The following is a 17,676-nucleotide window of genomic DNA, read 5'->3' as shown; positions in this document are numbered from 1 at the left end:
CTCCAATGGTTCATCTGCCTTGGTGAACACCGGTGGTCTTGTGTCTGTAAAATCAACATATGTAGCCTCCTGTCTGTTATGGTGGCGACCATGGTTTCCGTACATCTGATTCTGATTACTCTGAGCCATCTCATGAAGCAAACGAGAATTTTTAGCCATCACATTGACAAGTGCGGTTATAGCATCAGCTAAATTTGTTGGAACTGGTGGCGGATCTAGAATACTGTCCTCATCTTATGAAGTTCCCGGAATAAACAAACCCCACGTACGACGCATCTGCTTATAACAAACCAAACTTTATTCACATGTCTTTATTGAATTGTACCAAAGCTTACTCTAGACACATTACATAGAGTTTACTACTGTACAAACAAACCCGCGAGTACAACAACAAAACTACATAACTAAACTAGAGCTACTATTATACAACTCTACTCCTTTCCTCAATTACTTCAAACTCCGGGCTCGGTATCCATTTCGGAATTGTTATCGCCTTCATCATTACTTTCATTGATCATTACTAATTCTTCAGGATCTTCTTCTTCTTCCTCTTCCGATTCGTCATCATCAGCAAGGATGACACCGGGGTCCATGGCATCAGCTTGAGGCTCATGATTCGGATTTAGTAGATTGCTAAGCCTATGAACTTCCTCATGTAGATAGGTATTATGTTCTTCTAAATCTTCTACATAGAATTCTAGCTCATGAGTTCTAGCTCTAGCTACATTTTCCCTATGCCAAGCTTCATTTCTTCCCTCCACCGTACAAACTAACATGCTTTCACAGTTCCTATGCGCGGTGGTGAGATGCCTCAATTGACCCTGTAATTCTCCTATTTGTATAACATCCAAAGCCCTATCTCTAGTAGATTGTGCTAACTCTATAGAAACCCTCAGTATCTCTACCTGAGGATCAGGCCTAGCACTGCTACTGCTAACACCATCAGTTCTAGGGGCAAGTTGGTGACGAGGAACTCCTTTGGGTCCGGTGGACTTACGGGGCATCATCTTGGCACGAGCCATATTGTAGGAAACCAATTTAATCCAAGTAAGACCATTTGATCAAAATCTAAAAAGTAGCTAAGATGGATTACATTCCTCAAACCAGACTCACTACTTAACTCATGACTAAGAGGTGAAGGAAGTAACGAGTGAATTATTCATGATGCATGAATCGTTCTTACGAACAAAAACATCAAAGTTTATAATGCACATAAACAACATTTATTTTTATATAGGGCATAGTATGATTACTACTCCACCACACAAAACCTTTTTAATCAAATATGGAATGGTGAGAAAGAAATAAGACAAGTCAGAAGCAATTTGGACTAAATTATCAAGTTAGATTTAGTCATCCCAAATCATTTTGAAGTTTTTGTAAACAATACAACAAAAACCTTGTAACGATTGCTCTGATACCATTCTGTGGCAGAACCTCCTAAGTTATAGGGCCCACATGCACCTATCATAGTCCAACGACCTTTGACATCTATGCATATGTTTCCATGAACTTAAAAAGACTGTCGGGTGTCCTCGAGGAACCCCGAATCATCCACGATTTCCGAGCAGGATCACATTACAAAGTCATTGCAGTATTACAATATTTATTCAAATATCACTACCAGAGTAAAAACAACGGAAGTCTTATGATAACATAGTTTACAAACCAGTTGTTTCAAACCTTACAAACTAAGTTCGATAATTATTACAAACCATAGTAGTAGTGGAGTGGCATAATAAACATATACATAACACACAAAATAAACATCCTGCCCAAGGATCACATATTTACTTCTCATCGTCAGAATGAACGATAGTCATGCAGCATGATCCAAAATAGATCTGCTCATGAGGCTCACCTGCAACAAGGGTCAACGAACCCTGAGTACAAAAGTACTCAACAAGACTTAACCAAAACATTAACTGATAAACTTAGGAATGCAGGCTCAGGGATTCAAGATATGGCTTTACAATGATCAAAGTTCTTTTGCGTAAAAGCTCTTTTAACAAAATTCTTTATATAGAAAACTTCATAAGAATTATATACAAAGCTGACACGATCCATGCTGAGATCATGAAACTTTATATCCAACACCTTCACAAGCCTTATTCAAGTTCCAGTTATTAATACTACGATGATGAACAGTGAGTTGAGTCTCCATAACCGAGGAGCAACAACGATTCGAACCGATTAAACACCCAGCTGGGAATTCCAGACCACACGACATATGCAGGTCCCTGATCTCCATATACCAACCTACCCTCAGATCCTCTAAAACAAGAACGGGTCCGCGCCACCCGAGAACACAGTACTCCACCATTCCAGCCCATGGCCACGTGGGTACACGCTATTCCCGCCATCTCTCCACTCCTAGTGCGCGAGTAGCCATTCTCATAATAGAATAGCCGAGCAAAGGCTTACCGGAGTATGTGGTTAGTACTACAAATTCTCATCTCATGCAATTCAACAACGGACGTTCCTTAATCGACACAGGCGGAAAGACCCCACTCACAAGACCTCCATGTCTTGTGGCTCACACACACCGAGTCCGCCCGGTCTAGATTTATTACTCCACATTCCCATATCACATGCTAACATAGTTAACCAAAGTTCCATTTGTTACTTGCAGGTGGTAGGTAGTCACCCGACTTTCATCGTTCTACGCATAGCTAAGCAAAACTAGGCATATACGAGCTTAACACTGGTAATATGGTAAATATGGAATAACAAGAGTGGTAATGCACCAATTAGGCTCTTACTTAACTCCTAATCACTTAATGCAGTAACAGAAAGCAAAAGCGAAATTAATTTATAAAACACAAGGTAGGGTTGTATGCATCCGGGGCTTGCCTTCGTTGACGGAAAAATCCGGTTCCTACGACGTTACACAAGTATTCGATCCGACCTCAACAGACGGATTAACCTCCTCAACAACTTGATTAACTACCACGTGTTCACCTTCGTTTACTACACGTAATAACAATGCCATGTTTAACATGATACGGAATACGAAACGTGATGCTCGATGATGGATGCAAAATTAACAATTTGAATACAACTTTCCTTCGCGGTACAGTTGCAAGTCAAACAACTAAATCTTTTTCGTAACACCTACATCAATTGCCAAGGATCATTATCAACTAATGACCCAAGGTCATCACTCAATCCAAAATTTCAAACAAAACCTAAATCATTAAAGGTTACTATTTGCTTTTTATGAATTAATTATTTAATTCAAAATTATGAAATAAATCAACTTATTTTAATTGAACTCAAAATTTTAGTACATGTTCATTACATGATAAGTAAGTGGCAAAACAAATTTCATAATTTTTGGGCAATTAAATAAGTCTAGAAAAATCATAGAAATCCATTTATTAATAAATTAAGCAATTTTTATTACATTCAAAAAGTACTGAAAAATATTATTTCATATTTTTCTTAAATACTACACATCACAGAGAAGTCACACAAAAATTTTCATAATTTTTGGAGCTCTAAATAAATCTACACAAAAATAACAAAAACAGACACTATTCATTCAAATCTGAAAATAGAAAAATCCAATTGAACGCTGAGTCACTGACAACGGGTCCCACCTGTCATCCCTAACCTCGCGCGTTTGACTACGACGGCGACGGCGCTGACCGACGTAAACTCATCGGCGGTGAGTCCAACGGCGACGGCTAAAGCACCAAAATGATCACTAAGACTAGGTGCATCGATTGACGTCCCTATCAGCACTGATTACGGACCTATACTAGCTCGTCATCGTCCATGGCGGATGCGGTGGCACGGCAGTACTACGCTGGCGACTATAGACCGGTAGCGATCAAACTAAAGGTCGAGGAAGCACCAGTGGCTCACCCCGAACACGTTGAAGCAAGGAGCGTGGTCGGAGAAGCAACGGAGGGGTGGGTCAACGTTTCGAGCAAGCACGGCGGAGCAGATCGTCGTCGGTGGCGATGTTCCAGAGGCTGTGGTGGTCAAAATGAGAAACCAATGGGTCATGGAGGACTACAACATCGTGGCGAAGCTGAAACAAGACTCAGCAGGAGCAGAGGCGTACCGTGGAGCTCTGGCCACGGCGAAGCGCTCGCGACGGGGACGCTGCCGACCGTGAGGAAGAAGAGCGTGCACCGCGAGTTCTCGGCGAATATAGACGACCAAGGTTGGTTGGCTGGGTGCGCAAGGAATAGGCGAAGCTGGGACAGGCTTTGCCGAGACGGCAACGGCGCTAGGTCGACGGTGAGAGCTCGACGGAGCTGCGGCGGCTGTGACTGGAAAACAGAGGAAAGGAGCGGGGGCAAACGGCGACGGCCAGGGCTAAATAGAGCGGCTCAGAAGCACAAGGAAGCCACGCAGGAGACTTCTCCGCACCAGCGCGAAGCCGAGGACATCCACGCACGCGCCTAGAAGCGAACCGAAGGTCGCCGGCGGTGTAGCTACGGCGGTGAACACTGTTCACAGTATTTACAAGTTTGCCATTCGCCAAATTTCACAAATTACTCCCAAATTTTCATAACAACTCAAAAATCTCCAAAAACAAAAGTTGTTCAAAATCAAAAGTTCTACAACTTTGCTTCTATAACTATCTCCTTATTCGGTCTAGATTTTGAAATGAACTTTTGAATTTGAATAAGGAAATTTAACGAATTACGCCTTTTTGAATTACTCAAAAATTTTCTAAACAACTTGAAAAACTCCAAAAACAAACTTTGTATAACTTTCTAAGCTCTACACTTTTGCTTTTTGGCTCAACCCCAAAATATGCTTAAATTTTGAAATGGATTTCTAGGGTAGGATCTAAATGCTGAAAAGCGGGGTTTTCTCGAAAAATTCAAAATCCAAACAAACTTTGAACTTGAGTCAAACAATACAATTCAACACATCCCACATAAATATAAACTTGTTTTAGTGTATGCATCTCCAAGTTTTCAATATGACCAAATGCCTTGCAATGCATATGATGACATGGCAGTTTTAGTATTTAAACACCCGGGGTGTTACAACGATCCATCTCCTCAGCTCTGAACGCACGTGTGTAATGAAATGAACCCGGCGAGCCGAAGCGAAGCGAGAGTCCGGAGTCCCACTGCTGGTCTGCTGCGCTTGCTATTTTTGCACCCAATCATTTACCCCCGCGCAGCACCAGAGCCTAGAGCCGCCACTCCCCGGGCCCACCAGCAGCGACCCGCAGCGCCCAAATCCGCGATTGGTCAACGCCGCCTCCTCGTACCCGTTCCCCTCCCCCTTCTCCTTCCCCGCGTCGCTCGCAGCAGCCCCGCCCCGACAAATTCCCCCATCCCCCCCCCCAACTCCCCGCCGCGCCCGCTCCGCATCCTCGACCCGCTCCCGTCGCCGGCCGCGGCAGCCCCCGACCCCCCGCTCGCATATAAATTTGGTAACTCAAATATCATTCGCCCTGTTCGCTTGGCTTATAAACCGTACTTTTTCAGTGAGCGAATAATATTTTTCTCTCACAACAAATCAGGCAATAGTACTTTCAGCCATGGCTTATCAGCCAAGCGAATAGAACAATTATCAGTAGATAAAGTGAAAATAGAAGCACGTGGAATGCTACTATCCTATCCGCATACGGCTTGAAATAGTAGCTTTCTTACAATCGTGTGCCCGGAGTTGGTCATGGTTACTTCAATCCTGATTCCTGAAGTAGCAGCAGTGACGATCTCTTTCCTACAAAAAGACGTTATTTGTCCACCAAGGACCATCGCTGCAATTTCGCTGCAGTGCTATAACCGACTCGACTGAATCTGATCTGAAAAAAAGGAGCACCCACACATGAGCGCCCAAGCCCCAAAGGCCAGACAATCCATCTCCTCAGCTCTGAACGCACGTGTGTAAGAGCAACTCCAGCAGTAGCCCCCAAATTAGAGCCCCCATTTTATATTTGGGTGCCTATCCCTATTTTTGTTGGTCCAAATTTGTGCTTCCACTTCAGCAGTAGCCCCAAAACGAAGGCCCCAAATCCATATTAGTAGACAATGACATAAGGGGCCCACTTGTCATTGGGTCAAATATATCTTCTTCCCCTAAAATCCACCCCACATACCATGACGCGTGCAGAACGAGGGCTCGCCTGTGCCGGCAGGGCTGTGGGGGCCGAGCTCGTGCGGCCAAGCAGAGGGGACCGAGCCCGCACGGCGAAGTAGAGGGAGGCCCGCACGGCGGAGCAGAGGGGAGCAGCGGGCCTGCGTGCACGCGGCGGCAGCGGAGGAGAAGGGGCCGACGCCGGGGAGGGGAGGTCGCGGACGCCATGGCAGGGGGTGCGCGCTCGAGCTTGCGCATGCCTGGGTGGAGGAGAAGGGGCCAGGCGCCATGGCAGGGCGGCGCGAAGGGGAGGAGCCGGTGAGCCCTCCGTCCCTGCCTTCCGTGGATCTGGTCGCGCAGAACTCGTCGGAGGAAGCCACCGGAGGGAGAGGAGCCGCGCTGCCGGTGCTCAATCTCGCTTCCGCGCGAGGGAGGAGAGGGAGCCGCGCCGCCGGTGCTCGCTGCCGCACTGGGACCACTGTTCGCCAAAACGGTTGTTTAGCCCGTTTAAACACCGTGTAAACGCTACACGGTGGTGCGCCGTTTTCGTTTAATCATCCGTTTACCCCGTTTAGTTGGCCGTTTAGCCCGTTTAATGGGACGTTTTGCCCGAATAATGGCTAAACGGTAGGTGGCCGACTGCTTACCGTTTAGTGTTTAGGAAAACACTGACTGGGACACCGCGACGCTCGTCGGAGGAAGCCACCAGAGGGGAGGAGCAGTGCCCGCACGGATGGGGGCCGGGTTGTTGGCCCAACCAAAATGGGGTTTGGTGAGAGGATTTGGGTGCCCACATAAATTTAGGATCCGTAGTAGGGGCCCTACTGAAGTTGGATTTTTGATCTGAGCCTCTGTATTTAGCTATGAAGGCTTTAGGGGCCCTGGAGCTGCTCTAACGAAACGAACCCGGCGAGCCGAAGCGAAGCGAGAGTCCGGAGTCCCTGCTGGTCTGCTGCGCTTGCTATTTTTGCACCCAATCATTTACCCCCCGCGCAGCACCAGAGCCTAGAGCCGCCACTCCCCGGGCCCACCCGCAGCGACCCGCAGCGCCCGAATCCGCGCAGATCCGCGATTGGTCGACGCCTCCTCCTCCTCGTCCCCGTTCCCCTCCCCCTTCTCCATCCCCGCGTCGCTCGCAGCAGCCCCGCCCCGACAAATTCCCCCATTCCCAAATCCCCCCCGAACTCCCCGCCGCGCCCGCTCCGCATCCTCGACCCGCTCCCGCCGCCGCTCGCCGCCGTACGGAATCTCAGGTACCCCGTCGCCACAGCAGCTCCCGACCCCCCGCTCGCGTGGCCCCGCCAGGATTCTAGGGTTTCGGTTGGGCCGACCCTAGGGGGTCTGCAATTAGCGGGCCGGGCTCCACGCCCCGGCTCCCCCGCGCCTCGGGCGCCGATCGCCGCGAGCTGCGCTGCCCCCGCGCGGTCGTGGGCGCCATTTCCACTCGTTGGGCTGCCTGCTGATACATGCGGCCGCTGCCACACTGCCTCTCTTCCTTCTCCCACGTATGGCTTCACTCTCTTGCTCATATGGGTGCCCTGTGTCCAGCTACCGCGCGAGGGATGACCTGAGCCTCCGCCTGCTGCCAAGATGAATGTGGGGCAGGCTGCCCACCTGTCCAGGCAGATGTCTGGGCAGACAGCGCAGATGAATCAGGTTCCCGGCACCGATGTCGGCGTTGGCGTTGGCGTTGGTGGCGCTGATGGGCTACCACAGCACCAGCCAATGCAGGAGATGGCGGCGCTCTCGGGAACGGACCACCAGTTTGTCATGCTTTGGACCGCTATGCGCGAAAAGATGTATGTGTTTATTTACTACTGTTGGCTTAACTAAATACTCCAGTTGTAGTCAGGTATTGATTGCACTGAGTTAGTGAGCTTCGGGCTGGCTGAATGGCAACATATATCCTGATACCAAGTGCCAGATCCAAATTGTCTACATGCCCCGACAAAAATATTACCTTATCAAACTTCGTGCTTATAAATTTATTTCCTTGCCATAATTACGAATGCGACAATGGATGCATTACTTATGTTGTTGGCTTTCCTAAAAAATTTTGAGGTTTATTGATTTCCCTTCCTATAATCGCCCAAAATTTAGGTTTGTGACAGATTTTTCTTCAACCCGATAGAGGGTATATGACATCTTTTTTTACTATTCATGCAGATTCGAATATATAGGATGTAAACAATCATCAGCTGAGTGGCGGAAGCGGTTGCCAGAACTGGCAAAGCGGCTTGAGGAGATCTTGTACAGAAAATTCCCAAACAAGGCTATTGCTATCCCATTCCCTTCATCTTTTGCAAGGCTTTGTTGGTATACTAGAGATCAAGTATATTTCTGGGGAGCAGAATAAAATCTTGCTGTTTCATCGCCATTTTGTTTTTTTGTTCTTGTATTGTTTGAGCAGAATGACTACTACAATATGACGAAGGGACCAGTCGAGCCGCAATTGCAGTTTGCTATTAAGACCTTGAGCGCTCAGAACCAACAAAATCAACGAAACCCACAAGTGGAAAGGCAAACACCACCTTCATCCAGCTCAAATCTGGTATATCTCTGTGCATTTTAATTTTTAATACTTTAACCTTCTTTGTTTAACCTAAAATTTTGCTAGACCAAAACTATTTACTATTTTGGCCCTCACAGTCAACTCCATACCTTAAGAGGGATGGGCATGAGGTCACGATAGGCAACGAGAGGACGACCCTCCAAGGGTTTCCCACCGTTGCAACCATCGGTGGAGGTGACCTGTACCTCAGCCCTCTCTGTCTCCCCCCACGTCTCTCCCTTCCATCTCTTCTCACCTCTATTTTTCATCACTGAGTCGCCCCATGCAGCTTCCTCATCTATGGTCGTTGCTGCCATCACCTCTGTAACTTCCTCCATAGCCCAACTCTCTCGGTGCGCCCATCCCTGCCTGTGGTTGCCACCTCTCCACCACATGTTGTCGTTGTGGATGATGGGGTCGCTGGGTCCCCTTGTGGATCCAAGTGTCCCCCCATCAACCACTCCCAATGGCGCTCCTTACTCCAGAAGCTGAGCCCCCATCTCGGTCACCACCAGTCGCACAACCTCATCCACCAACTCTGTCAGCCTCCATGGTCGATATTGCCAAGGCAGTAGCCCCTTTATATGGCTAGTGTGAGGTACTGACATTTAGTAGAGCTAATTCAAACAACAAAGTTAATAAAGTATGTGGACTACACAACGCCACATTTACTTGCCTTTACACAACGCCACATTTACAAGGGGACATCCCTTGGTGTATGCTTTTCGCGGACGATGTAGTGCTAGTTGATGAAAGCCGGACAGGAGTGAATCAGAAACTGGAGTTATGGCGGGAGACTTTGGAGTCCAAAGGTTTTAGACTTAGTAGAACTAAAACTGAGTATATGAGATGTGACTTCGGCACTACTACTCGGGAGGAGGAAGATGTTAGTTTGGAAGGTCAAGTAGTGCCTACGAAGGATACCTTTCGATATTTAGGATCAATGCTACAGAGGGACGGGGATATTGATGAAGATGTTAGCCATAGAATTAAAGCAGGGTGGATGAAGTGGCGGCAAGCGTCTGGTGTCCTATGTGACAAAAGGGTACCACAGAAGCTAAAAGGCAAGTTTTATAGGACGGCGATTAGACCTGCTATGTTGTATGGTGCAGAATGTTGGCCTACGAAAAGACAACATATTCAACAGCTAAGTGTCGCGGAAATGCGTATGTTGCGTTGGATTTGCGGTCATACAAGAAGGGATCGAGTTCGGAACGATGATATACGTGAGAGATTAGGGGTAGCGCCAATTGAAGAAAAGCTTGTCCAACACCGATTGAGATGGTTTGGACATGTGCAACGAAGACCTCCAGATGCACCGGTGCGTAGTGGAATCCTAAGTCAGGATAGTAACGTGAAGAGAGGCAGAGGAAGACCGAAGTTGACTTGGGTAGAGGCAATAAAAGGAGACTTGAAAGGATGGAATATACCGAAAGACTTAGCCTTAGATAGGAGTGCTTGGAAGATAGCTATTCACGTGCCTAAACCTTGATTGCTTCTGTTGGGTTTCAACTCTAGCCTACCCCAACTTGTTTGGGACTTAAAGGCTTTGTTGTTGTTGTTGTTGTTGTACCGACGATCAAGCGAAGAGTTGAGCATGCTCCAAAGGCAAACCACCTTATTAGAAGCAAATCTCAATACCAACACCATTATACAAACAAATGCAAACATGAATAACACACTAGAGCCTCACACCCACCGTTCAAGCACCTACCTATGCACTACCATTCATGACAGCTACACTATTCCTTTTCTTTTTCATATACTTATAACCATGCATTAAAAAATCTCAAACTCTACTAGATCTTAGAAAACTTCATGATCCAAACTCCGAACAACGTGTATGGGTAGTCAAACAGAATGCATTCGACGAGGCCTTCATTTTCATGGCCTCTGATCATCCATTTGAGCAACTAATCAAAAGGTTAACTTTGTTTCTCTTTAAAGTGCTCGGTCAACCTTCTATAAAATTTTCCTAATCCATACTAAAACATGTATTTATTCCTTATGCATTCCTAGGTGTTAGTGAAGGTGAAGAATCCGCTTCATGTTAGTGAGGGACAAATCCATAAGAAGTTGAGATGCCATTTTTGCAAGAAAATTGGCCATTTAAAGAAGGATTGTCTGAAGAGGAAGAAATGGTTTGAAAAGAAAGGTATACATTATGTTTCTATATGCTTAAAATCAAATAGTACCGGGTAGCTAGATTCTGGTGCTACTATTCATGTTTCACATATTATGCAGGAATTATGTATGATCCAACCCATAAGCAGACCTAAAAAGTTCTTATACATGGGAATATGATGAAGGCCTAAAGTGACTAGATCGAGACTTATAGAATAATCCTCAAGACTCGTCTGCACTTAGATTTGAAAAGGTGTCTTTATGTTCCCGAGTGTCCTAGAAATCTTGTGTCTATGTGCAAGTTGGATGTAATAAGTTTTAAGTTTATGGTTGCTGACTGTATGTTTTCATTATATAAGAATAAATACTGTTATGGCTTCTGGTATTTTAATTGATGGCTTATACCATTTCAATCTTGATGATGGTTTTGCTAGATCCCCGTTTCATGTTAAGCATATTGTTGGAAAAACATAGCGCGCATAATGAGAAATTGGCTTTCTTGTGGCATAAGAGATTGGATCACATATCCAAAGAAAGAGCTATGAAGCTTGTGAAAAGTGAAATACTATCTCATTTGGATTTTGTTGACCGGAATGTATGTGTGGATTGCATTAAAGGCATGCAAACCTCGCATAGTTGATACACACTAATATTTGTGGTCCCTTTGACGTTCCTTCTTGGGGTGGTGAAAAATATTTCTTCTTTTTTATTGATGATTTCTTATGTTATTGATTCTATATTTGTTGCATGAAATATTTCATTCTTTTTATTGATGATTTCTCATGTTATTGTTATCAATACTTAGCTGCAAGCATCCTAGACGTGTTTTGTCAATGGGTGGAAAGGCAACTTGAGAGGAAAGTTAAGGTGGTGAAATCTGATAGAGGGGTGAATAGTTTGGAAAGCATGATGAAAATGGTCAATGTCCAGATCCATTCGCAAAGTTACTTCACAGTCATGGCATTTGTGCGTTTATTGTGCCTAAAACACCTCATCAAAACGAGGTGGATGTAAGACACAAGCGCACTCATGGAACGGTTAGGAATATGTGAAGTTATTTTGATGTACCTTTGCCTTTGTGGATGCACGCATTAAGGATCCTCGTGTACTTGCTAGATAGAGTTCATAGTAAGGCAGTTCCTAAGACCATGTATGAACCATGGATAGGAAGGGAACCTATTTTAAGGCACCTATGTAGGACTCATTGAGGGGGTAGGGCCGTCGAGGTTGTAGACCCGGTCGTGGGCATTAGGAGTAGGTCTTCAGATCCATCCCAACACCCCTCATCTACAACCCAACTCACAACCCCTCCCTAAACCTAACCACCATCCCACCACGCACTAGCCTCGCCCGCGCCTCTCTCCTGACTCTGCACAGTGTCCGGCGCTCGCCCTACCCTCCTCCTTGTGGCTACCCCTGGAGGCCTCCCACCCTCAGCCCTCCCCATTGCTGCCCACTAGGGCTAGGTCGCTCCCACGTCCTCGCTAGGCTAGTCGGCTACCTTCCCCCTCCTCCTCTGTGGCCACCTGGCCGACCACGGCCAGCATGCAACAGGCGCCCCACGCCCAGGCCGCTAGTCTCCCGTCAAGCAATTAATAATGGGGTGAACAAGTTTGTGCTCATCATCAAGCAGTGACATTTATGCTTGTCGAGCTAATAACGAGATGAACAAGTGGTGTCGGGGACCTAATACCGGGGTACCCAATGAGGTGGAATTAATAACCACTAAACGTTAACGCTTCCGGTCTGACAAGAGCGCTACTACACTTCTTGGTCAAACGATGGAAGACCGGTTCCACCTTGCCCGACCCCCAAGGGCTAAGACTCCGTCTCGTCCGATGGCTGAGGGGTAGGTCCGCCTCGCCCGACGTCCGAGGGCAGGCTCTGCCTCGCCCGATGTCTAAGGGCAGACTCTGCCTCGACAAATGGCTGAAGGCTAGTTCCGCCTCACCCGACGTCTGAGGGTAGGCTCTGCCTCGCCCGACATCTGAGGGTAGACTCTGCCTTGCCCGAAATCCGAGGGCAGGCTCCGCCTCGCCCGATGTCTGAGGGCTGGCTCCGCCTTGCCCGACGACCACATCTTGCTCCTTCATAAAGACGAGCATAGGGTACGACATGACATTCGAGTCAACCGCAGTACCGAGGGCCATGCCCTTCATGTCTGTAGGAAGGTACTGTCAGGATACGACCGGACAGGCGCTTTAGGCCCTTTCCGGCCTGATAGAGCCCGAATAGTGTTGTAGACGCTGACTTTTGTCCCACAGTGTTGTAGGCACCACCATCAGCCCTCGGACGCGGATACTAACACGAGCATACGACAACCACTAAGATCCAAGATAGAACTCACATCATCTACAGTGACAGACATATGGTCAATTCCCCGTCTACTCCCCGAAGGGTCACGGCTCGGCTCTCTGGCACGCCACACCGTCCACCGGTGTAGGATGGGACGCACCCACTTGCTGAAAGAGGCCAGGGCATGGCCCTATAAGGATCAGCAAACACGCCATTCCTGACACGGTCTGCCATGTTAGCAGGGTAGGCACAGGGGAAAAGAAAGACCCGGCTCCCTCGAAGGACCTTCTTTACCTTTGGTTTTTCCTCTTTCTCCCATCTGTAACCCCTGCTCCCCCCTTGGTTTATAAAAGGGAGGGCAGGGCACCCCACTAAGGGCCCCCGATCAATTTCCTATAGAAGACGACAGATCAATTCCACACACAACACATAGTCAAGCAGCAACCGAGCTCTTGGCGTCCTTTAGACCTTTCCATCAGAGACTTGGGACTAGTCCCTCTCTTGACCGTTTGTACCCCCTACTATGAACTTTTTTCGGTACTAATAACACGAGCAGCAGCAGACTGGACGTAGGGACATTCTGCTTGAACCAGTATAAACCTTGTGTCCTTTAGTACACCATCCGAGCCTAACGCGCAACAATTATAAATTTACTAGCCAGTGTTTGTTCGAAACACCGACAGTTGGCGCACCAGGTAGGGGCCTTTGCGCATTCCAAATCAGGCCTTGGATGGCTAGCCACGCAATCAGCTAGGTCCTGAGCGCACACGTGCGTTTCGGTGACCTAGACTTCATCATCACGGTGGGAGGAGAGTTGGCGTTGGCCCACGTCGCCATCCAATCGCTCGCCTCCATTGGCTTCAACTATAGGAGGCTTGAGCGCCAGCCCAGCATCTCCCTCAGACCCCAGCCGTCTAGGGAGGACCCATGCCACCTCACCCTCTCTCTAAAACACTCCGCACGGAGTGCCTCGATGGCGCTTCTGTTCGGTCTCCGTAACGCCACGGCAACCGTATGCCACCTTGTTGCACAGCGCACGATCCCATCTCCCACGAACAACGAGTTCGTGGGGATGATCGAAAGCATCACGGAATCCCTCCACGGCCTCCTCACGGAGGAGCCGAGGTCGGACTCTGGCTCTAACTCCAGCAGGGGAGCCATCACCCCTCCCGGGAATGTTTCATGGCAGAAACCCCCGAGGGACACGACGAAAGCGTCTCCACGGATGAGACTACCCCGGTAGGCAACCTCAGCGGCAGAACCGAAGCAGGGACAGCCGCCCACCTCACGTAGGGGTGGAGCAGCTGAGAGCCTAAAAGCAGAAGATAGACGAAGCCGGACAATAGCTTGTTCGGGAGTACACGAAGGTCGATCAGGAGATTGAACGCCGCGGAAACGGTGGGTGCGCACGCGTCGTGCCCCGTGATGTGAACCGAAGGATCATCGCCAACGATGAAACCCTTCCTCACTTCGTTCGGGCAAGCCAGAACATCGCCACCGCAATGGCCTTACTCCATGGCCTTCTAGAGGCCACAACGCCCGAGGATCGTTGGGCCCACCACAAAATTCACACATTGCTTGAGTGTGCGGCGGCGCAGCAGGCGGAGAGCTCGTTGTCTCGGCGATGCAAGCCCGACACCAGCCAGTGCACGCCCTCGGTGCATCCCGCCTGGGACACATCAGTCCATCAAGCACCACATGGCGCCAGGCAGCGCGCTGCGGCCCAGTTACATCAACGTCTCAGACGTAACCACGACGCACGTAGCTCACTCTGGGCATAATTAACCGAAGACCAAAGACCGAACCGAAAAGACCGAGACCGAGACCGAAAAGACCGAGACCGAAAAGTTCGGTCATGAGTTCGGTCCTGGCTCCCAACTAACCGAAGTAACTGATAGAAGTTCGATCATATGTGTCGGTTAACCGAAGTGACCGAACTGACCGTAGTTTTGTAGACTTCGTTCGTAATGTCATTATGTGTGATTGTGATTTGTGAGAACTGAGAAAGTTGTGTGCTAGAACTTGTCATAATAATGTGTGGTTTGTTTTATATATTGTGTTGTTATTTTTTTGCCTTCAAATAGCAAGCATGCTGTTGAAAATTGCTATAGATTCTGCTATTGTTTGTGGCTGCTACTCAGGTCTGGTTAGTTCGGTCGTGACCGAGACCGAACCAAACTAACCGAGACCGAACTTCCTCGGTCTTCGTTTTTTGCAAAGACCGATCGGTCCCAGGTTTCTAATGACCGAACTGACCGAATGACCGAGGAACCGAACCGATCAGTTCAGTTTGATCGAATGCCCAGGGTGACACGTAGCACCATCGACGCCCATAGACGCACCAACAGTGACCCAAGGGAAGGAGCCCACCATGGCTATCATCCTTGATGTGGCGGACGCTACGACAGCGGCGAGGACCAGAGCCTGAGCCCTGGCCTGCCAGGGCCTCAGGCCTTCAGCCGGCACATCCTCAACACTATATTCCCGTCAAGGTATCGACCACCTACCAATATCCCTAAATACTCTAGGGAGACAAACCTCAAACTTTGGCTTGAAGACTATCGGCTTGCCTGTCAAGCCGGTGGTGCGGATAATGATGACTTCATTATCCGCAACCTTCCACTGTTCTTGGCCGATTCGGCACGAGCGTGGTTGGCACACCTGTCGTCCAGCGCAATCAGAGTTGGGCAGATCTGAAGGAGATCTTTGTGGGAAACTTCCAGGGCATGTACAAGCACCCTAGGAACCCATGGGACCTCAAGAACTGCTGTCAGAAGGCCGGTGGGACCATCCATGAGTACATACGGCGCTTCCCCCAGCAGTGCAATGAACTCCCTAACGTCGCCGATGCCGACGTGATAGGAGCCTTCCTATCCAGGATGACCTACGAGTCCTTGGTTCATAAGCTGGGATGCAAGGGCCTGCGAACCACCAAGGAACTCCTGGACATCGCCACCAGCCATGCCTCAGGAGAAGAGGTGGTCGGAGCAATCTTCGATCACCTTGAGGGCAAGGCAAGACGGGGCGAGGGTGCCGGTGAAGGCACCTCTAATCATTCTGCCAAAAGGAAGAACGAGAAGCAACGGCGCGGGGACTCGCTCGTGGCCGCTGCTAACCGTAAGGGTGGTCATAAGCCCACGGAGGGCATTCTGAACCACTTCAAAAAATTACTCGAGGGGCCGTGCCTAAACCACACCTTTCCCGTAAAGCATCTGCTCAAGGACTGCCACCTCATGCGGAAGTTCTTGTCCAGAAGCTCCAATAAAGGGGAGCAGGGGATGGAACCTGCCCCCACTACAGACGACGCTGAGGAGAAGGATGACGATTTCCAATGCCGAACGACTGCCTTATGATCTTTGGAGGCTCAACGGCCTACGACTCTAAACGCCGTTAGAAGGTCGCACGCCGCAAAGTCTACACGGCCCAACCGACCACACCTCCCTTCCTCCGGTGGTCGGAATCCACCATAACCTTCGATCGGACCAACCATCCGAACACCGTCCCGCACCTAGGGAGATATCCACTTGTGGTCGACCCGATCGTTGGCCCAAAGAGACTCACCAAAGTACTGATGGATGGAGGCAGCGGCCTCAACATCATGTACACCAAGACGCTCGACGTGATGGGCATCGACCGGACACGCCTCCGCCCAACCCGAGCGCCTTTCCATGGCATATTGCCCGAGAAGCAGGCCATGCCACTCGGGCAGATCGATCTGCCCGTTACCTTTGGGGATCAGTTCAATTATAGGACTGAGACCCTCACCTTCGAGGTGGTTGGGTTCCCTGGAACCTTCCACGCCATCCTAGGTCGACCATGCTATGCAAAGTTCATGGCCTTCCCCAACTACACATACCTCAAGCTAAAGATGTCAGGCCCCCATGGGGTCATCACCGTCGGCACCTCCTTCCAGCAGCCTACGAGTGCGAGGTTGAGTGCTGTGGCCATGCCACAGCAATCATCGCCTTTGGGGAACTCACCGCCCTCAAGGAGGAGGTCGCCGAAGAAGCGCCCGACGTGAAGAAATCAACCGGGTCATTTGAATCAGCAGAAGGCTCCAAGGGGGTCCTCATAGATCCCAGCAGCTCCAAGGGTAAAATGGTACGCATTGGTACCACACTTTCCTCTGAATAGGAAAGCGCGCTCATCGACTTCCTCCGTGGCAACAAAGACATCTTTGCATGGAAACCCTCGGATATGCCTGGCATTTCGAGGGAGGTCACCGAGCATACCTTGAAAATCCATCTAGGCTCCAAGCCGGTGAAGCAACGCCTGCATCGCTTCGATGAGGAAAAACGTAGGGCCATCGGTGAAGAGATAGCAAAACTGTTGGTCGCTGGATTCATCAAGGAAGTACACCACCCAGAGTGGTTAGCTAATCCCGTTCTTGTACGAAAGAAGAGCAGGAAATGGAGGATGTTTGTTGACTATACGGGCCTCAACAAAGCATGCCCAAAGGATCTATTTCCTTTGCTATGCATAGACCAAATAGTCGACTCTACCTCGGGGTGCGAAACCCTCTGCTGCCTTAATGCGTACTCCGGCTGCCATCAAATCGCGATGAAAGAGTCCGACCAGCTCGCGATGTCTTTCATCACCCCCTTTGGATTGTTCTGCTATGTTTCAATGCCGTTTGGACTGAAGAACGCTGG

General features: G+C 48.9%; 1 protein-coding gene across 1 annotated transcript; it reads left to right on the top strand.

Annotated features, from left to right (window-relative positions):
- The first annotated feature begins 7,410 nt into the window (after window positions 1-7,410).
- Window positions 7,411-11,250, top strand: LOC136471071 (probable histone acetyltransferase HAC-like 1). Its single transcript, XM_066468807.1, has 4 exons — window positions 7,411-7,853; window positions 8,221-8,326; window positions 8,465-8,605; window positions 10,625-11,250. Exons 1-4 carry the CDS (start codon window positions 7,645-7,647, stop codon window positions 10,805-10,807), a joined length of 639 nt encoding a protein of 212 aa, XP_066324904.1. The 5' UTR covers window positions 7,411-7,644; the 3' UTR covers window positions 10,808-11,250.
- Window positions 11,251-17,676: the final 6,426 nt, after the last annotated feature.

Source organism: Miscanthus floridulus, chromosome 8 (assembly GCF_019320115.1).
Source record: "Miscanthus floridulus cultivar M001 chromosome 8, ASM1932011v1, whole genome shotgun sequence".
Classification (NCBI taxonomy): domain Eukaryota; kingdom Viridiplantae; phylum Streptophyta; class Magnoliopsida; order Poales; family Poaceae; genus Miscanthus; species Miscanthus floridulus.
This window is presented reverse-complemented; position numbering and strand designations above follow the sequence as displayed.